This window comes from Rhinopithecus bieti, unplaced genomic scaffold (genome assembly GCF_001698545.2).
Source record: "Rhinopithecus bieti isolate Rb0 unplaced genomic scaffold, ASM169854v2 scaffold_6907, whole genome shotgun sequence".
NCBI lineage: Eukaryota > Metazoa > Chordata > Mammalia > Primates > Cercopithecidae > Rhinopithecus > Rhinopithecus bieti.
In genome coordinates, this window is record NW_016805647.1 from 774,685 (window position 1) to 796,388 (window position 21,704).

Consider the following 21,704-nt stretch of genomic DNA (forward strand, 5'->3'; position numbering starts at 1 on the left):
CCTCCAGTGCCGTTCCTCCAGTTCTGCAGACATGTCAAGGATTTTCCTACCTCAGGACGTTTGCACATGCTGTTCTCCCATGTCCAGAAAGCACATTCTCATCCCTCTTTCTATTTTCTCTTGGTTGAATCCTCGTTCTTCAGGCACTAGTTCAAAAGTCTCTTTCTCAGAAAAGCCATCTCCGACCCTTGGCCTGGGTGAGGTTTTTGTTATACCAAGGTTTCCAGGGTACTAAGGATTATCTTTTTATAGCACTCATTGCAAAGCAACTTGTTAGTTACATGAGTGATTATTTAAAAGGATATCTCCCTAGTAGACTGTGAGCTACAGATGGCAAAGACAGTCTCTCTTGCTCCCGTCTGTATCCCTAGCACCTGAAGTAGTGTGCAGCACATTTTAGATACTCCATAAAAAATGCATTAAAAGAAGGAAGGTGGCAGGAAGGCTGACAAAGAGTGAGGGAAACAGAAAGGGAGGAAGGTAATAAAACGTGGAGGGAAGGAATTTGAGAACTGTGTTCTGAGCTTGTTTTGGACACTCAGCTGTGTGACTTCAGGCAAGTTACCTAGACTCTCTGAGACTTGGCTTCCACACCTGCCAAAAGGGATTCTAGTAAGACCTGGAGCACAGAGTTACACTGAGGATTGAGACAGTCATGCAAAGTGCTTAGCCCAGTGCCAACCACATGGCAAACCCTCAATAAATGTTAGTTGGATCTGAGTCAAGAGGACAGGTTGGGGCCCAGAGGGAGCTGGCAAGTTAGGAAGAGCTAGGCTGGAGCCCAGGGCTTGCAGCCAACACTCCGCCATCCCCCTTTCCATCCACGAGATTGCCTGCCTCCCTCGGTGCCCTGGCAGTGCCCCAGTCATGGGTCAAGGGTTGTCTTCACACCAGCGCTTGGAGCAAGGCATGAGCCAGACCCCTGCTGAACAGGGACAGGGGGAGCCTGCTGCATTGCTTTCACCACCCTGCACAAATTCCTGGCCCACTGACCTGTGGAGCCGGAGGTGGTCCCTCACAGTGTAGGTGTGACCTGGGACTTAGGAGGCAGAAATTGCATCCCAGCTCAGGGCTGTTTTTTTTTGTTTTTGTTTTTTTTTAAAGCAGGGATTTATTGAAAACCAAAGTACACGCCACAGTGTGGGAGCAGGGGCCCATTTGCTCTTAATGGCCCCTGAGTTCCTGCTGAGACCTGGCCCACTGTGAGAGTGGGCAGCCCTTCATTGCCTTCTGGAAGAGATGGTCTGTGGAGACAGCAAATTTATTTCCAAAGCTCTGCAGAAGGTAGGGGCCAGGAGAAAGGTGGGGCAAAGGTGTCTCTCCACCTTTTCGGGGCCTGAGGCACTCCAATTCCCCTGGGCAGATCCATCTGGGTGGCGGCCACGGGATGCTGTGACATGGAAGAGAAGACCTTGCTCCTGCTCTCGACTTGCCAAGTGGCCCAACATCCAATGGAAACTCCCAGGAAGGCATGGGGAGAGGAGAAGGGGTCTTTGGGATGGTGCATGTGGCACCCCCAGCTGAGATGATCCACTGGGCACCACTAGCCCCAGTGGGGCAGGAACCCCTGGAGTCCTGGGGTGGCTCAGGGCACAGCCAGCACTGGGAAGGGGTTATGAGGCCTTGAGGGACCTCAGGCTCAGTAGAAACGGTGTCTCCTATAGAAAGGGTCCCCTGTGAGTGCAGATGAAACCTTGTCTCCCAAGGCCCATGCGAGTGTGGTTTGAGAGCACTAAGCTGGACACCGACTTTTGTGTGCTACCGACCAGGTGCGCGCTCTCTCTGGGTCTCCCATCCTTATGCTTCAGATGGAGAAGCCCCTGCCCATTTCTCCTCCCTGCATATTGATGTGAGGATCCAGGGCATTTGGTTTACATAGCTGGGGAGTGACCAGCACGGGCAGCCACTCCTGTTGTCCCTGCGGGACCCACTTTGCAGTGCTTGGCTGTGCCTGTGAGGCTAGGCCAACCCCCACCCATCTTGGGAAGGCAGGAAAGCTGGGCTCTTACCATGTCGCCCTTTGGTCCTGGGTGGCCCTGGAAGGAGAAGAGGGTGAGTACCAGGTGCACTGTTTGCAGCCCAGAAGTTCCACCCCCTGCCCCCGTGCTCCTCCCTGCCCCCCGTGCTCCTCCCTGCCCCCCGTGCTCCTCCCTGTCCCCTGTGCTCCGTCTGCACCTTCTGGCTTGTGCACTCCTTCACCCAGTCCCTAAGGCAAGGTCATTTGCTCACTGCCCCTCACTGGGCCTCACTAGTAGCTGCCTGCCCTTCAGAGAGCAGGGGTGGGGGTAGTCTCCCTAGACCCCGACTCTCACCTCATTCACATGTCCAGGGTAGCTTCAGGAGATGCCTGGTCCCATGACATGAGTGGAAATGATTGCTGGCGCCCCTGAGCTGCACTTAGCTCGCTGGCCTGCAGCTGGGGAGTGACTGGGTGGTGCTAGGGTCCCTCAACTGAGAGAGGCGAGTGGTGGGACCGGGCGTGGCTGTGAGTGGGGCTGCATTCCATCTACCCTGAGGCCTTTGGGTGGGGCATGCTCCCTTCCAGCTGACTTGTTCCTAGGACTGGGGAGGGGACTTCTTTCCCCCAAGAACATTTGTGTCAAGGAACTAAGTCCAAAGGATTGAAATGAACGAAGAGAGGCGCTATGGTAGGAAGTAGTCTCCACGTCGACTTGAGCACACGTGTGGGGTCTCAATCGGGGAGGGAGACCCTGACCTCGAGGACAGGGCCATGGGAGACACAGGTGCTGAGGAGCAGGGGCAATCGTGTGCACAAATGGCCAGGCTCTTCAGACAAGCTATTTGACCTCCATACCCTCCACTCTCCACACTGCCTACTGACCTCACCCCCACCCCACCCAGAATCACCCAGGGATGCGTCTTGCTTGGATTCTGAAAGCCAAGCTGGGCAGCTGGGGACCTGTGCCCTGGGGAAGGCCACTGGGGTCAGGGGTGACTCAAATGGCCCCCTCCACTTCCCAGTAGTGACAACCTTCAGCCCCAGGACTTTTCCTTCAAAGTAAAGCATTTTCCTCAGAGTCAGTCTCGCAGAAGGACCAAGAGATCCAGGATCATTGACCTGCAGTGAGGGGGAGGAGCCCTCCCCTGAGAGCGGGTCCACTTACCGGTTTGCCGTCCAGCCCAATGGGACCCTGAAACCAGAAAGGCCAGATGTAAAGACTGAGCATCACAAGCCTCCTGCCAAAGAGGCTGCCTGGGCAGTGGGGAAAAGCATAGATTCTGGATTCTGGTAAGTTGGAGCTCAAGGCCCTGCTTGACCACGTACTTGTTAATGTGACTATGGGTAAGCCTAGGCCTCAACTTCCCATCTTGAAATGGGGTTGAGAATAATAGAATGTTGGATGCCAGGTACACAGCACAAGAGAAAACCCAATGGGTGGCCTCCCCATTAATGTCAAAGACTTCACCCTTGCCCTGAGTGCAGAGTGGGTGGTGTGTTCCTGGAAATCAGGGGCTGGCCTGCATTGAGGCTGGGAGAAAAGGGAACTTCTCCCTCTGCTCTGTCTGTCAGAACCTGTCTTAGGCCCCATAGGCAGAGGTCAAGGACACCCAGGTGGCCACCCCCCTGCCTTCCCCACACTGGATCTCCTCTCAAAGCCCGGGCACAGGCTGAGCTGCAGGTGTTCTCCCACAGGGCATCGTCCATTCCGTATTCCCAGGTCATGCTGGGGTTTATCAGCCTGTGACTTCACTCACCTGGGGCCTGTCCTGCTGCCCCTTACTTTGTGGATTTGCTTCCCTGTGTTTATTCCTTGCACTGTGACCTGACTGCCAAGCTACTGTCCTGAGTTGGTGTCCATGAATGGCTGTAGAAGCAAGTCCTTAATGACCAGAGTTTGGGAGAGAAAGAGTGGAACCAGGGCTGACCTCAGATGAAGTTTAACCCAATCAGGCCTACAGACCACCTGGGACACAGCTAACTTCAGCCTTCTCCGCTTACCGGAAATCCAGGAAAACCTCGAGTGCCTGGTTGACCCTGAAAAAAAATAACAAGAGACAAGTGAGATAGAGCAAGGAGGAGATGCAGCCAATCCCTAGCCCTCTGGTTCATTTTTGCTTCCATGACTCTCACTCTGTGATCGTCCTTGGGGGACACTCACTGTGGTTAGTGGGCTGGGAGGGAGGGTAGAGAAAGATGAAATGGAACATCATAGGAAATCTCCTGCGGGGGCTGGGGGTGGGAAAGGAACAGAAAGGGGCCAGCGTCCTTTGGGTCTACTTCTGGGAAGCAGCCCCTGGAGAGCTCCTCACCACTGTGTATGCATGGCTTGTAAACAGACGCATGGGACAGTGGGGCCAGTGGAGACTCAGCCCGCAGCACACGGAACTCCTGGACTGCGATCCTCTAAGCCCTTTTTAATTTACACAGTCATTGCTCATGGCCACTTGTCTAAGGATGTGGCTATCAGAACCTGACCTTCAAAATGTGTATTTTCAGGCTAGACTAGGTCAGGTTGCTCCTGTTCCTCTCACCCTGGCCAGCAGGCTTCTCCTAGCAGTTGGGCAATCTCTGAGCATTCCCTAATCTTTGTGGGATGCAGAGCAATCTATGCCTATTTTCCTGGAGGTGCAGAGTGCAACACAAATAAATATTTAGGGTGGAGACTAAAAGCAGGTTCACTGGCCACAGTGATTTATGATCCAGTGGTTTATGATCAAGATTCAGGACAAAGGGGATGTGATGAGATTAGAAGAAGCACAAGGCTGTGATGATGCAGGGCTGAGGAGGGATGGCCAGGTGGTCAAGGGTGATGGAGAGCTAAGAAACATGAGTCTTGTCACTCTCCTTCTCAAGAACCAGCAAGGGCTCCTTTCTACCATGTTCAAGGCCATCCCTCAGTCCCATCCCCATCAACCACGTTAGTTTCCTTTCCCGCCACATCTTTCCATCTATTCTATGCTGAGACACACTGGCTCACTCGCCGTGAGCCCAGTTCTCAGTTTGGGGTCTCCTTTGGCTGACACAGCCAGAATCTCTTCCCAAGCATGGGCTTTCTAGACTGGCAAACTAAATTCAAATCCTGCCTCCAACTATGGCTGTGTGATCCTGAGCAAGTTGTCTAACCTCCCAGAGCCTCAGTTTCCTCATCTATAGAATCGAGATAACAGTGTAACCTCATAGGATCATCAAATTACATTTAATTATGTTTGTAAAGCCGATTGAAGTGGTAGCTGCCATCATTAGACACTTGTTGAATTGAACTGAACAGGGAAGCTCCAGAATAGAGCAAGGTGACTTTTGAGCCAAATATGTCTTGTGATCAATGAAAGTTTGTCCTTGTCAAAAAGCAATTTTAGAATCAGACCTCTCCAGAAGATTTCTCTTTGTTATACAACGCAGCAGGCTCCCCCTGTCCCTGTTCAGCGGGCGTCTGGCTCATACCTTGCTCCAAGCACTGGTGTGAGGATTCATATGCTATGACCCTAAAGCATCTTCAGGCTGCCAGGGTCCTCCTTGAAGCCGCGAACATAAGTGCCCAGTAGCCTGTGCTCAGGGAACACGTCAGCTGGGTAGGATGGGCACCTTGCCATCAGGGTGGGTGCGCTGGTTCAACAGCGAGTGAGTTGAAGTCTGCCGCAGGCTTAGGATGGGCTTGTGGCAGCCATCCAAAAGGGCATGAGGGAGGAGATTCCACTCATCTATCGGAAGGGCCCCTGGCTTTTCTCCTCTCAAGGATAAGTGATGCTAAGAATAAACCAAGGAGAAAACCCGGAAACCATCCAATGTCATCTCTGAAACCTCCCAGTGTAAACTTTCTGTAAACTACTCTGCACACCAAGAGGACTGAAGGAAAGGTCAGGAGGAGAGGATTCCAAGAAACATCTTCAATCTCGCTAGGGACAATGTTTACGTGGTAGGGATAATCATACAGTTTGTTAATTACAGAGCCTGCCCTGGTAGCAGGATGCATCTCTCCAACCAGGACCAAATCCGGGGCTAACCAAGGCTTTTTCAGAGATCTGGGGAAGAATGTTGTCATGGACCAAGTGGAAACTGGGATGCCACTTTGTGGAGAGGCTGGGCCTGGGGAAGGCATGTGGGGAGACTTGGAACTGGACTTTAATTTATATCTCTTCAATTATATCCTGAGGTTAGACATCTCTTCCAATATTTCTCTGCCTGTTTCTCTTTACCAATGTTTTCTAGTAGGTTGTTTGTTTTTTCCCTGCTGATTTGAATGAAGCACTTTGTCAAGAAAAATAACTCTTTGGTAGTCATGTATCAAAGAGTTGGGGCACTTTGACTTTAAGGGAGCCTCATTAAATCCAGGGGAGGCTGGATCCCCAAGATGCTGGCTGGCCCAGCAGGCCCTGGGCAGCGGATCTGCCAGTCCTAGGAAATGCCCCATCTCAAAGTGTGCCCATTCCCTCTCTGAGCTCCTCAGCTTCTCTTCTGGGGCCAGGAGATATCTGAATATTCAATAGTCATGAATAGTGATGACTCTTCTTTCTAATTTGGCATTTGTCATTTATTTTGTTTCTGGTATGTTTTATATTTATATAGACAAACTTAATCTTCTCCTATGGCTGTTGGATTTTGTGTGATGTTTAAAAGGGCCTTCCCCAGTTTCAGAATTATAAAATGTTCACTGATGCTTTGTCCTTGTATTTTATGGTTTCAGGTTTTGTATCTAAGCATTTTGTTCATTTGGAATTTATTCCGATATAATGAATAAATTGGTTTTAATAATAAAAAACCAAACAACCGTCTTTCATTTTACCTTTTACTAAGTGGCTTATCGGTTGCCCCAGCATCATTTCTTGAACAATTGATCTTTCTCTTGCTATTGTGAAAAGAAGCCTTGATCATGTACCAAATTGACACATGCATTTGGCTTTATTCCTGGCCTCCCCATTCTGTTCTGTTCATATGTTTCTTAGATTGTCCTGTTTTTATAATACATTTTTATATCTAGTAGAATTTTGTTAGATTCCCAACCTCATAAAAAATGCACAGGGATTAGGACCACATTAAATGTATAAAAAATAGATGTATTTGTACATTAATTCATGGATTAATATTACATCCTTCTGAACCAGAACAAGGGAAGTAAGCTTTACATTGATCTCTGAAACCTTCTCCCTTAATTCAAGGTCAGAGTGAAAAGGGAGCTGAAGGAGGTCCCCACTTCTGAAAGCAGACCCCAGTGTCTACTCCTCCCTGTCTTTCTCCTACTTGCAAATATATAGACAGAAGGTTCTTGCTGGAAAAAGCCTACCAGGAAGTCTCCCTTCTCTTATTTGACCGTCAAGAGATGGTCAGCTGTGTCTCTGCCCAGGGGCTGCCTCATTCTGCCTCCCTCACCAACAAGACTCCATGCTGGCAAATGTTTAGCCATTAGCTGAGTGGGAGAGGGTGGAGAGGAGAACCCTGCCTTGTACAGCATCTGCCAATATCTGTGGTATAAATACACCCACCATAGCCAACTTCAGGCTACCAACATGAGGTCACTGAATGCAGCTGGGAGGAGGCGAGGTGTGCATGGTCCACTCTTGCCAGCCATCCAAGCCGGCTCCAGCCGACCACATGCTCTGACCTCCAGCAGTGGATCACAGTTCCCGTTGGACATTACGGCATCTCTAATTCATCACGCTCAAATTCAACTCATCTCCCCCGGCAAAATCTGCTCTTCCTTCTGGGAAAGGGTACTGTGTTACTCAAGTCAGAAGTGTGGTGTCATCTTGAGCTCCTGCTTCTCCCTCAATCCTCATTTTTTTACCATCACTAAATCCTTCAATTCCACCTCTAAAATAGCTTGCAAGTCCAGCCCTCACGGCCAGCCCTACCGATTCTGCTCCAGTCCAGGCCTTGGTTGTTGCAAGTACCTTCCAGCCAGCCTCCCACTGCAGCCTCTTCTAAACATGCTGCATGCTGGACCTTCTAAAACCTTTCAAACTGCAAATCTGGTCATGTCCCACATCAGCCTAACACAGCCTACAAGCTCTTCACACCCTCAGGACAAAGCCCAAGCCCTGACCATAATGTAAGGGCTTCTCACGGGTCCTTGATTGCAGTTATTATCCCCTCCTCCAGGAAACCTTCCCTGCCTGCTCTCCCTCCCCAAGGCTGGTGCCTCCTCCTTGTCCCACAGCTCTCTAACCATCCCCTGGTTTAGCACTTGCTGTCTGCATTGTCATGGATTATGTGATCGCTGGTCTCTTCCACTAGATCATGTGCCCAGAGGGCAAGCTGACAGAGGTCGGGTTGCTACTCAGCACCTAGCAGGCACTGGGATCTTAACAAATATGAATGGAGTGAATTGAGACACGCTCAGTAGGTGTGTCTACCTGGTGTGGGGTGGCTCCTAGTGGATGAGGACTGGAAGTTCAGATATCTCCTGGCCCCAGAAGAGAAGCTGGGGAGCTCAGAGAGGGAATGGGCACACTTTGAGATGGGGCATTTCCTAGGACTGGCAGATCCGCTGCCCAGGGCCTGCTGGGCCAGCCAGCATCTTGGGGATCCAGCCTCCTCCTGGATTTAATGAGGCTCCCTTAAAGTCAAAGTGCCCCAACACTGTATTCCAGCTTGCTTCATTAGAAAGTGAACCCTCCTCCAAAGTGTTTGGAGGGGGTCCCTCTTTGCTTGGACCATTTATCAAGCTCCAAGAGGGGAGGCAGGTAGCCCCTGAGACTGGCAAGGCTGGTTCTTATTAGCGGCATCTCTGCTGGACCCTTCCTGGCTGAGTGGTAAGTCACATGTTCTCCATCATCCCCGGCTGCCACCAAGGGTGCCCACTTGACCTCTACCCCTTAATGACAAATGGACCGTTTGTCTTCCCCCATCCCTGCTCCCATTAGCTCAGGGCAGCTTCCTGGAAGGAGCTGAGTGGGCTGCCCCTGCTGTCCAGTGGGGACTCAGCAGGGATGGCTTGAGCCACTGGGTGGTTGGGGCCAAAGTTGGAGGATGCTGGCCTGGTTAAGACTCCTGGTACAATAAAACCTTTCCTGGTGCCAATGTAGGCACCCACCTGGAGGATTTTTTTCTCCTGAAGTAAATATCGTTTTTTGTTTTTTTTTTTTTTTTTTGAGACGGAGTCTCGCTCTGTCGCCCAGGCTGGAGTGCAGTGGCCGGATCTCAGCTCACTATAAGCTCCGCCTCCCGGGTTTACGCCATTCTCCTGGCTCAGCCTCCCGAGTAGCTGGGACTACAGGCGCCTGCCACCTCGCCCAGCTAGTTTTTTTTGTATTTTTTAGTAGAGACGGGGTTTCACCGTGCTAGCCAGGATGGTCTCGTCTCCTGACCTCGTGATCCGCCTGTCTCAGCCTCCCAAAGTGCTGGGATTACAGGCTTGAGCCACCACGCTGGGCCGTAAATATCGTTTTAAATAGTAGCATTTCAAACATGGAACAGGGTGTTGAAGCAAGAATGCAGGCTTTGGGATGAGGCTGACCTGGCCAAACCCAAGCTCCAGAACTTACTAGCTGGGCAACCACAGGCGAGTTAGGAAACTGTTTTCTCCTCTGTAAAATGGGCTGGTGGAGCCTGCCTCACAGCTGTGAAGGAGACCTATTTTGTGACGGGTGCCTGGGAGACAAAAGCTCTCATTGTCACCTGAACAGAAGCTGTTTTTCACTATTGGAGTCAAATCCGGTGCAGTAGGTATGTTTCTGATTAGGTTATCTGTGCTGGGCTGAGGCCAGGAGGGGCAGAGGCTCTACTGCCCTGAACACATCTCCAGCAGTGGAGATTTTCAATAACTTTTTGGTAGCCTGTTGACAGAATTTGCTGAAAGGGTGTTAGAGGACCAGCAGGATCCACACAATAGAACATCTGTAGCCAGACCAGAAGGCAGACAGAGATGGCAGCCTAGGGTGGGGCCTGTATGCTGTGTTACTCCCCTGTCCTCCTAACACACGAGTCTCGGTCCTTGATGTTAGAACCTGGAGGACTGTCTTCTGTTTCTATGACCTTCCCATCACCACCTTCATCAGGACCAATTTGGCCAGGGCATTGGTGCTGCACCTCCTCCAGTACACAGGAGGCCTGAAGCCCATCGGGGCAGCCACCATGTAAGCCCAGGAGCACATGTGACAGTGACATCAGGCCTGTCCTGTCCATGACAGCAGCAGGAATCAGAAGCAGACTGGAGCCAGATGGCCTGGCTGAATGATCTATTACCAGTGTAGCCATGTGCCAGCCCTATGGCTTTGGGCAAGTCACTCGGTCTCTCAGTGCCTCAGTTTCCTCATCTGTAAAATGGAGGTGATCACAGTCCCTACATCATGGGGTTCTTGTGAGGATTAAGTGAGTGAATACATGTAAAAGGCTTAAGATAAGACCACCATAGAGGAAGTGTTAAGCGTGGTCATTATGGTCTGCGCCCAGAAGAAAGGCCATGTCTACTCAGTCAAGGGCTGCTCAAGTGCTGCCTCCAAACTGGCCCCTGACCTGTCTGCCAGCCTAGCTCTCCTGCCCCTGCTCTCTGCTCTCCTTCCCAAACTGGCTCCACCTCTCAGTTCCCCACACTTGCCACAACCCCTCGCTTGGCTGTTCAGCTCACTGCGGGCCCCCTCCCTTGGATGTAACTTAGCCATTTGTTCTCCAGCCCCTCTCCCTCCGATTTGGGTCTCAGTCTCCCAGAGGCTAGCCCTCTGCTCCCATCCCTCACTGAGCACATGTGGGTCAGGAAAAGTGCAGAAGGTGGAGCTGGCAGCCTGCTGCTGTGGTGAGGCCGGGGCTCCTCGGTTCTAATCCTGCCAAGCCTCTACATGGGAGGCCCCTCCCCCTCTCTGAGCCTCAGTTTCCCCTTCTGAGAGGGCTGTGTGAGACCATCCCTGGGATCCTTTCCACCCTGACATGTGGTGATTTTATTAAAGCCCCGTGGTTCAGGGCTCTGGGAAAATAGCAAGCCCTTCCTCCCACAGCCTCGATATCTTGCTGGCTTCATCACCCGCACTCCCGTTTTGGTCCCTAAGGAAGCACATGTGAGGGGAACCTCGCTGGTTTTCTCAAGCTCCCAGCCACGGGTTGGAGGGTGCTAGGGAACACACAGGACCCAGCACTGCACACAGAGGCATCTGTGAGGGTGAGTGTGGGCTGGGCTTCTGGCAAGACCAGTACTGCATGCCTGGGTCAGTGAACCCAGACTCGTATCTGCTCCATGGGCTTCCAGAAACAAAGGCTGGTTCCCGGGAAAGCCAGATCACCCCATTTGGAGGAGAGCAAACTCTTTCTCCCTTCTGTCTGTAAACAGCAGGGCCGCCTCGCAGCTGCTGTAGTTTCGTGGCTAGAGGGCAGGTCCCTCAGAACCCTCCCAAGGGGCTGTAATTTAGGTATATTTAGCCAGGCCACTTTCCTTAACATCAACATTGGCGCCCGAGGCCTGGTTGGGCTGGCCACATCACATGCAGTGGCCTCCCCGCCCAGGGGCACAGCTGCCCTCGCTGTCCCCTCATCCCTAGCCTGAAAGCCCTTTCATCAACTCACCCATACCCCCCACACCCCAAGGAATAGCAAAAACAACTTACAGGGGGCCCGCGGGGGCCAATGATGGACAGCCCAGCATCTCCGGGGGACCCCTGCAGGGAGAGAGGAAGGGGAAGAGGGAGCGAGGGGCAGGGAGGTATGGAGAAGAGGAGCCGGAAAGAGAGGAGCCAAAGGGAAGGAGCTGGCAGGGGCCGGGAGCAGGACGCCGGCCCCATGGGACAGGAGAGGGAGGCCGGGGACGTGGAGGGCCATGAAGGGATCAGCAGAGGCAACAGAGAGGGCACAGGGACAAGGAGGGAGCATTTGGGACGGGTTGGGAAGGGCAGGTAGTAGGGGGAAGCACCAGGAGGGAAAGGAGAAGAGGTGTCAGCGAGAACACAGGACATGGGGTTCCGGGGAGACAAGGTGGTGGGACCCCAGGCCGGGGAAGCAAGAAGAACCAGATCCATTGGAGTGGCAGGAAACAGGGAGACACAGGGAGAGGGGGGAGACTTAGCAAGGCTGCCCAGGCCCGAGTGTCTCCCCCGCCCAGCCCAGTGTGCTTTCCAGCCCCCCTGCAAATACCCATCTGGCCGCACACCCTGCAACTGCTGAACCTGCCCGAGAACGGGGCTGTGCAAACAGAGGGTGGGGACACGAGCAACATGTGTGCTGTGTGGACTCAGCATCCCTGACCCTGAAAGGCTGAGCTGCCTCAAATTCCCTAGTTCCCGGTTTCAGAACGACACGGAGGGGTGAAGGCTGGGGCAGAATTGTCAGCTCTGAAGGGAAGGCAGTTGCTGCTGAATGAGGAGCTCAAAGTGCTGTCAAGGGTGGCTAAGCTAGTTAGACAAGCGCTGTGTGTGTGTGTGTGTGTGTGTGTGTGTGTGTGTGTCCCCAAGTTCAAGGTCTTACTCTGCCAGGAAAAGTCACAAAACCTCTCTGAGCCCACATAGCTCCTCTGTGAACAGGGATTCTGAGAGTGGCTCTGCTGCCCTTATGGGAAACGCATTTTGGAAAATGTCATATTTCACAGGCAGGTGAGGGGTGATTTCAAATTAGTAACTGTTTTTGTCATGGCAATGATACAATAATTTTTATACAAGGAGGTGTAGTGTCATGGTTGAGAGCCAGAATGCTTGGGTTTGAAGCCTAGCTCTGCTACCCACTAGCTGTGTGACCTTGGGCAAGCGACTTAATGTCCCCATGCCTGTTTTCTCGTCTGTAAGGATAGATAGCGCCTGTCTCATAGGGTGGATGCGAAGATGTCACGTGACAATGTAAAGTACTTAAAACAATGCCTGGTCCATGGAAAGGGTCATGTGTCTTTCTCCTAGGCAGTTTAGCCTCATGCCAATGTGGAGCTGACAGTCTGGTTCCATTTTGGGGACAGAATAGCATGGTAGCTAGGGCTCCAGCCTTGGAGTCAGACCACTGGGGCGTCTCTCCAGCTCTGCCACATTCTAGCTGTGTGACACGGGGCATGTGACTTGGCCTCTCTATGCCTCATGTAAATGAGAATATTAAAGCTTCCCTGAAAAGCTTATGTCGGTGCTAGTTGGGAAAACAGACAAAATATTTAAAACTGCACCTGACACAGTTTGTGTTTAATACATGGCAGCTGTATTGCAATTGTTGAGATTGTTATTTGGGAGACAGAAAACTATTGCAGAAATACTGCATTACAGACAGGGAAGTACAGAGCCGGGCACTGCGAGGTCTGGCTTGGAACCCCTGCTCATCACTATTGCTATGCGATCTTTGGCCAGCCCTGTTCCTTCCTTGGGCATCAGATGAGTTTCCTCATCTGCAGAGTGAGCTCCTTAGAAGTGTTGTGCTTGGCCAGGCGTGGTGGCTCACGCCTGTAATCCCAGCACTTTGGGAGGACAAGGTGGGCGGATCGCCTGAGGTCAGGAATTCAAGACCAGCCTGGCCAACATGGTGAAACCCCGTCTCTACTGAAACTGCAAAAATTAGCTGGGTGTAGTGGCGTGCACCTGTAATCCCAGTTATTTGGGAGGCTGAGGTAGGAGAATTGCTTGAATTCAGAGACAGAGGTTGCAGTGAGCCAAGATCTCGCCACTGCACTCCAGCCTGGGTGACAGAGGGAGCCTCCATCTCAAAAAAAAAAAAAAAAAAAAAAAAAAAAACAGGGCTGATGTTCCAGGATGGCTTCTGGGTTTCTGACTTCCCAGGATCTATTCCATAACCTCAGGGGTCCCCCTGGGCAGTTCCAACTACACAAAAGAGCAATTGGCCAGAGCGATGAGGCCTCATGCTGTCAGGGCAGGGCAGGGCAGGGGAGACCTGCCCAGCTGGGAAAGCTGGGACCGCCGCCCAGGAATCCCAAGACTGCTGCCCGATGGTATGGAAGCTGTTAGGAAACTGGGCCGTGAGAGGCTTTGAGGGCAGCAAGCCCAGCCAGCACCCTCTGCTGAGGTTTTCATCGGGGGAGGAGGGCTAAGAGTCTCCCTGTCAAGAGTCCACCTGGAGGAGGAGGCTGGGTGCAGGGCAGAAGGGGAAAGCGTGGACTCACCTTCTCGCCTGGTTGACCCTTTACTCCCTGGGGCAGCCACAAGCAACACAGGGTGCAAGAAGGGAAAGGGAGGGAGAGAAAAAAGAGGGGATGAGAAAGAGGCACCCACACGAGAATCCGTGTTCATGGCACAACAACCAAACAGAAGAAATCACTGTGAAATAAGAAACAAAGCAAAACACAGATGCTGACACATGACAGGTCCACGTCCAACAAGCACAGCATGTGGCATGTGGAAGGCAGCGGCTGCAATGTGCAGCTGCTCCAGATAACTGAGGAACAGAGGCTGGGGCTGTGAGAGGCCCTCTTGAGACATGTGCGTGTGTGTGTGTGTGTGAGAGAGAGAGAGAGAGAGAAAGCCAGAGAGAGAGAGAGAAAGAAAGCCAGATAATTGGAGAGAGACAGAGAGAGAGAAAAGATAACAAGATCCCACCTAAGTCAGGAAGTCTTCCCCAGAAACCATGGCCCCAGCTGGCCAGGACACTCTGAGGTTGGGGTGGGGATGGGGGGGAATTGCCCCAGGACTGTGTTGTGATGCTGGTGTCTAGGAGGTTTGCAGGTCCAGCTGAACACCAAGAACAAAGCTTTGGCAAGCTAGACAAGCCTGGAGTCCTTGGGCCTGGCCGGGTAAGGTGGAAGGAGGGGGCGTGGAGAACCACAGGAGGCCAGAAGGCAGGACACACACCTCTGGAAGGATGGAGCACGGGTCAGTGATGCAGAGGAGGCTGGTTAGGTGGCCAAGGGTCCCTTGCAACCACAGTGACCAGTAGATGGGCAGTCCCAATCCACCCTGCTCTGGACAAGCCAGTGGGGCCACCTCTGGTAAACCCCAGGGATGACCCAGGCATGTCACACCTACTGGCCACCTCACTGCTTATCAGGTGGCTCCTGCCAGGACCCCTACTGGGCAACCAAATGGGCGCATTGTCACATTTAAAATAGCACCAGCAGCCGGAGTGGCTTCCTTCCTAAGAAGGAAGTGGGGAGACCTCCCCCACTGCTATGGGGGAGAAGTGTGGACACTTCCTGGGGGAAGGTGTCCACAGGGTCCAAGAAGGAGGACAGGACGGACAGGATGGGGAGGCCCAGAGCTGCCACTTTGCATTTTGCAGCCTTCCCTGTGGCCGGTCTCTGCACATGGGAGAGGCTCCTGAAGCTTCCCTGGGAGCAGGGACTTTGGGGTCCCACAGTTGGCTTGGGTACAAAACCCAATTCCACCCTATCTCACGTGCAGTGAGTCTTAACATCTTCATTTGGAAGACAGGGCTCAGAGGGCTATGGTAACGCAGGTGACGGGCTCAGGTCCACATGCTCAGGCCCTCGGCAAAGGATGGCTGAATCATGTTTCCCTGCTCTGTTCAGAACCTGTGATGGCTTGGGTGGACTCAGGATCTGGAGTTAGAGAATGGAAGAAAAGAGACAGAGCCAGGCAGCAATTCCACCATGCTCTGCTCTGGGAAGTGGTGGGAGATTCACGTGGGGCGGCCCAGGGCTCCCAGCCTCCATGCCTCGATAGACAGGCCTTGGGTGGGCCCTGGAGAGAGCAAAGCTCCGTGACATGGAACTTTCACTGAACTCTGAAATATCCCAGGCCTCTGGGGCTTCATTCTAAGGATCAGACTCTCCTCGGATCTGCAAGGCCAGCGGGGGTGGGTGGTGAGCGGGGAGTAGTAATAATGTCAGGATCAAGAGTGCAGGTTTGGAGTTGGGCTGTCTGAGTTCAGATTTCTGCTCAGCCACTTCCTGACTGTGTGAGCTTGGGAAGGACATTTAGCTTCTGAGCCTCAGTTTTCTCATCGGAAAAGTAGGGGTAGAAACTTTTGCTTACCTCATGCAGTTCTTGTGAAGTCTGAGTAAGCTAATATAAGGCTCTTAGCACAATGCCAGCAAGCAGTTAGAACTAGCAAGGGTCAGCTTTCATTTGGATGCCTTTTCTCAGCCTCTGAGCACTGGCAGGCTCACACCAGGCATGCAAATTCACACAGGGATGCGTGGCCCACTCCTACAGCCAATCCCATGAGATTCTGAGGCAAAGCTGAGAATGACATGGGGGTGGTCAGGGGTCTTGGGGAGCCAGGTGAGGCAGAGGCTGATGGCAAGTTAGGAGTCACATGGGGAGAGCGGCTGAGGCCCTGTCCCAGCCCAGGCTGGGGAGTGGTGAGGGTGGGGCATGGCCATCACTGCCTTAGGCTACTGCCTTTCCAGCCCTTTGTAGACACTCAAGGGCTGCTGCTGGCCTTCCCATTTCTGGGAAATACCCTCTCCATCAAACATTCTCATCTCCGCTTCTCCATCTTCATTTTCCAGCAGGAAATAGGGAATGTTTTAACTCTCAGCCTCCTTGTGAGGACTTGGAGGCACCACCCGGGGCCAAGCCCTGTCTTCACCATCTCTTAGTGCATCTCTGTCTACAGAGAAGGCCTCTGGGAACCCTGGCTCCCCCGAGGGGTGCTGCAGGAGCAGCTGTGAATCTGAGGGTGAGCTGCCAGCTTTGGGGGGTGGAGTGGGAGTCCTTCTGATGTTGAGGCTCAGTTTGTTCCTCCCATTCCCAGCAGGTAACTGGCAAAGGGCTTTGTTCATGCAACTTTGTTGAGTTTTTCCTTTGCTGTGGCAGATCTCTGGAGAGTAAAGCCGTATTGTGAGGTCTGAAGGACTGGAATACAACTTCCCTTCTCCTTCCTTGTCCCTCCCTGAAGCATACTGGGGCCTGGGGAAGGGAAAGAGCTGACCCTCTCCTTGGGCCTGGGGTAGACAGCACATTGCCATGGTTTAGAGGACAGGCCAGCACGGAGAAGCAAGCAGTGGCCACCTGAGCAGGTGCAAATGGGCCAACTCACCACACGTCCAGGCATCCCAATGGCACCTTTGTCCCCCTGATAATGAAGGAGGCAGAAACAGATGTGGTTGGAACCAGGCTAGCATGTGAAGGACCCTATAGGCAAGCTCTGCACCTGATTTAGGGCACAGCTAACCTGGTTTGCAGCAGGGACAACTTCCCGTATGATGCCCAAGCATCATGTAGGTGCACTCCCTATGCACCTCCCTAGGACTATTCAGCAAGCAGCCACTGCTATGGCTATGTGTACTTAGGCATGAGTGTTATGGAAAGAGCACTGAAGAAAGAGTCTGGTCCCAGCCTGGGCCTCAGTTTCCCTATGCCTTTCCAAGGCCTTTGCTCCCTTAGACTTCACTGTTGCATCGATTCCAGCAATGGCCAGGATGTGCCTCATCTTTATCACGCACAACTTCAAGACACAGAGCAGGGTGCCTGGCAGCTCCCGTGTGACAGATGGGTGAATCACTTTCCTCAGTCTGTCTCTGCCAGGGCTGGAGAGCAGTGCTCCACCCTAGCCCCTGGTTTGAGAAAGCAATCTCTGGAGTCTTTCTCCACTCCTCCCTCCTCTCAGCCACCTCCAGTACTGACAGGAAGGACCATGAGCCATGTGGATTCAGCCGAATCACGAGTTGCAGATGCTCCAAGGGAAATGCTTTGTTTTGTAGCCAGGGGTTACATCTTCTCACTCTGGAAATCTGCTTATTAAGTTTTGTTCCTCCCCCTTTTGGTAGAAAATATTTTTTTGCCATCATACGCATGCAGACATCATAAAACCTGGGGTGGGGCCTGAAGTTTGCTAGGAGCCTGGAAGGATGGAAAGTAATAGGGTGCGGAGAATCAGGTGGTTTTTCCAGCCTGCTGGACAGGAGGCGACTGCCTGGGCATTTCTGGGGTGACTGCATCTGCTAACCCCACTGAGGCACAATGCCTTGAGGAACAATGCGCATCCACAATGTATGTGGGGCACACCTGAGAGAAGCAACTATTTCTGAAATTAGGCTCTTAAAATTAACACATAAGGTCAAGACCAATGGTGACTTTGAGTAAAATGTTCCACTTTTGCTAAAGAATGGCAGGGTAGTAGTGCAGATTAGAAGCACTGACTCTTCCTTTAACCTCCCTGAGCATCAGTTCTGTGGAGTAGAGGTGATAAGAGCTTCTTTCTCATGAGGTTGCTGGGAGGATGCCACGTGATGCTGTCTCTGAGAAGCACGTGGCCAGTGCCTGGCCTTTGGTGTTGCATAAATGGCATCTGCTCGTGTAAAGCCTAGCACAGCCGCAGGCAGGTGAATTTCATCAGCATGTTTGTACTCCACACCTTTTGCTTTGTACACCAGGGGCTCACATCCATAGTCTTTTTGAGGGTTACTCCTAGGTCTCTTCACATGGAAGCGTCAACAGGACCACGACCCGTGGATGTGAAATTGGCTCTGCCTGCCAAGGACCCCAGGCCAGGGCTGGTCGTCGGCGGTGGCAGCTCTATGGTCCCACTCACTCTTGGGCTTCTGAATGATATTTCAGGATGTGTGTTTTGGTTTCTTTTTCATTTCTTTTTTAAAACTAATGCTCTTTGCAGTTCTGGCCATAAAATGCTTGGGTTAGGGATGGGTGTGGAATGGCCAGGGACTGGAAACTACGTGCAGCAGCCCCTGCTCTGTCAATTGCCCCTAAATGCTTTTAAAGGTGGATGTTGTAAGAAAAAAACAAAGTCTGCCCACATTCCCCTCGGTCATCTGATGTTTCCCCTCCTTGGATTTCATGGGACCGATTCACCGTCTTCCTTTGCGCTGAGGCTCTTACTGGGAGAGTTTCCATTTGCAAGTCTGAACATTCTCCCACATGCATTTCATTAAGAAAGCCACTGCTAGGCATGAATTTTAGAAGCTGTTGGATTAGTCCAAAGGTTACAGTATAATCCATGTCTAAAAGGGGAGTCATTAGGTAAGAGGGAGGCACATAAGGGTCTGGAATCTCATGGATGTGACCTTTGGTACAGGGAGACAGGGCAGACTGGTGCCAGCCCCAGGCCAGGGTGCTCTCCATACCTGATTCCGGCCCCTTGACAGGTTGCAGCATCTTGCCTGGGTCACTCCCCATCTGAGGGTCCATGGAACACATACCTAGTATTCCACTCATCCATGCCCCGGGCTAGACTCCACAGAGCAATGTCTTAGAATACTTTAAAGATGGGTTTTGAAGGTGGAGCACAGACCACAAGCAACAGCAGTACGGAATGGTGTGTGATGATACAGACCTCTAACAGGTCCCCACCTGAAGCTTGGACAGATGGACAAACTATTTTACCTTCCTGACTCTCATGTATAAACAGGTTTATAATCATCCCCATTTCACTGAGGTGTTGAACAAGCTGAAAGTGTGAAAGGTGATAAATGCAGTACCTGGTTCCTCTTATGGTTTCAATAAGAGATGGCTATCTTTTTTGTCCCAAAGTCCCCGTGGTTACTTGGCACAGTAACTCTCTAGAATTGGGACATGGTAATTGAGGGAAAACAAAGTTTCTGAGTCTGCTCTCTTACCAGCAGGCATAGGAAAACAGTGGTTTGATGTCAGCTGGTATGCAAGGGGATAGTCAGTGTGCCAGTGGGCTGCCCATCCTTGCAGCTGCCCATTGTAGGGTCATCAGTCTGGAAGTCAGCCACAGTTTTGAAGGATCTGCATGCTGTAATTTGTCTGCCTCGGGCAAAGGGGCACCAAGGGCTGCAGCTAAAGATGCCCCAGCAGGGTCCTCTCTGGATCTCAAAGGAGGAGGGAGCTGAGGTGACTTCACCCTAAGCTATAGACCGGGGATTCTGGAGAGTGGCCTGTCACCCAGATACACATGGAGAAAAACCAGCCACCCAACCTAGCCAGTCTTCAGACTGAGAAACAGCGTGTAAAAGAGATGCAAAGGAAAGAAGAGACAAAAGTTACTTACTGGGAGTCCAGGTCTTCCAGTGGGACCCTAAATGAAGAGTGAAGTTTCCATAGGTCAGGCAGGGTATTGCAACACCTAACTGTTGAGCACTGTCCCAACCAGCTGTGTGACCCTGGCAAGCCACTTGGGTGGGCCTTTGTTATTGCATGAACAAAATGAAGGGGGAGGCTTGATCACTAAGGCTCATGAAGCTTCCTTCCAGTCCTGGCTCTGAAGACAGCCCACCTGTGTTCACCTCTTGGCTCTGCCACTTACTACTTGGGTAACCTTCAGCAAGTGTCTTGGTCTCCCTGTGCCTCAATGTTCTCATCTTGAAAATGGAAGAATAATCATTACCTATCTGTTAGGATCAAATGAGAGAATGTATGTAAAGCACTGAGCACAGCGGCTGGCATATAGCAAGTCCTAAATAAATGCAGCTACTACCATGATTATTAGAAGAGAAGAGGACAGGCCAGAGACGGCCATGGGGCTGGCCTTGGTTTTTCCTTCCAGAGACCCTGCTGTCACATACAGTTCCTCTCCTTCCAGATGTCCTGCTCTTCCCATAAACTGAAGGCAGAACCAGGAGTGGGTCTTGGGGTGTTCCCTGGGAGATAAGTCCCCGTAGGGTGCTGAGAAAAGTTCAGGCAGCACCAGGAGTAAGTCACCCCTTCTAACCTGTGTTCCTGAGGACATCCCCTCCGTGGTGGTGCAGTGACACCCGCCAGTCGTGGGGGAGGGGGGTCCTTGGGGAACGTGGGGCTACAGACTTCATGGGGACAGGACTTGTCGCCATCCCGTCATGTTGCTGGTTTTGCCCCATAGCACTAAAATGTGAGCTCCTGAGGTAGGGACTTTCCTGTTTCATTCACGAATGTGTCCTCAGTGCCTCAGCAATGTGGAGCTCTCAGTAGTCCTTAAGACACATTTACAAATGAATGAATCTGCCTGTGGATACCAGGAACCTGACAATACCCCTGCTTTCGCAGGCCCCCACAAGGACAGACCAGGCACTGCGTCCCTTAAACCAGAGCTTTAGTGCTGAACCAATGCCCTCTTCCTCGTGCTTCTAAACTGCCTGTCCCCTAATGTCACAGAGTGGGCTGAGAAGTGGGGCAGTGACCTCCCATCCCAGGGAAGGGAATGGGCCCAGGTGAGGAGGGTCCAACCTCATGCAGTGGGTCTACTCTGAATAGGAACAGAAGGGGCAATTTGCTTGCTGTGTCCTTACAACCGACACCATCCATATCGTGCCACCCTTACGAGGACACATGAGGGAAACTTATTTCAGGCCCCATTCTCAGGAAAAGCTGTGCTTTGCCCAAGCATCAGGCGCTCTCCTACCTTATTGCAATCCAACACTTGCCAAAGCTCTGCTTTCCTCTTTGCTCTGACCACTGAGAAGCTCAGAGCCGCATGTGTGGCTCATCTGCACAGGATGCTGCAGTACCATGGCTCTGGATTCCCCTTGCTTTCCTGCCTCTGTTCTCCACCCCTTACCTCCTGTTTCCTTAGATGGCTTGTAAATCCTCCTAAAATGTTTCTTGGAATGAGATGGGGTAGAAATAAATAAAATAATAAACTCATTAATAAAAATTCACAAAATCATAATTTCTGCCTTAAAATGTAAGGTTTACCCAGCCACTTGGGAGGCTGAGGCAGGAGGATGGCTTGAAGTCAGGAGTTCATGACCAGCCTGGGCAACATAGCAAAACCCCGTCTCTAAAAACAAAATTAAAAAAATTAGCCAGGTGTGGGGGCGCACGCCTGTAGACCTAGCTACTTGGGAGGATGAGGCAGGAGGGTCACTTGAGCCCATGAGATTGAGGCTTCAGTGAGCTATGATCATACCACTGCACCCCAGCCTGGGTGAGAGTGAGACCCTGCCTCTAAGAAAGAAAAAAAAAATTAAAGGTTTGCAAAAATCCTTTGGGCATCATCTAGGGAAGCCTTATGCTTTTAGGATTAAATGAATTAATATATCCTA

At 51.8% G+C, this 21,704-nt stretch overlaps 1 protein-coding gene across 16 annotated transcripts in view; it reads right to left on the bottom strand.

Annotated features, from left to right (window-relative positions):
* COL13A1 (collagen type XIII alpha 1 chain) overlaps positions 1–21,704 on the bottom strand; it is a 159,950-nt gene that overhangs the window by 69,089 nt on the left and 69,157 nt on the right. For 10 of the 16 annotated variants that reach the window (XM_017873177.1, XM_017873175.1, XM_017873174.1 and 7 more), the window contains exons 4-10: positions 19,736–19,762; positions 16,802–16,837; positions 13,965–13,991; positions 11,491–11,541; positions 3,962–3,997; positions 3,126–3,152; positions 2,010–2,036 (exon numbers count right to left, since the gene is read on the bottom strand). In XM_017873177.1, the coding sequence (XP_017728666.1) occupies positions 2,010–2,036; positions 3,126–3,152; positions 3,962–3,997; positions 11,491–11,541; positions 13,965–13,991; positions 16,802–16,837; positions 19,736–19,762 (231 nt within the window). The remainder of the gene's footprint in view (positions 1–2,009; positions 2,037–3,125; positions 3,153–3,961; positions 3,998–11,490; positions 11,542–13,964; positions 13,992–16,801; positions 16,838–19,735; positions 19,763–21,704) is intronic. The other 6 variants (XM_017873176.1, XM_017873168.1, XM_017873181.1 and 3 more) reach the window with 2 other exon arrangements.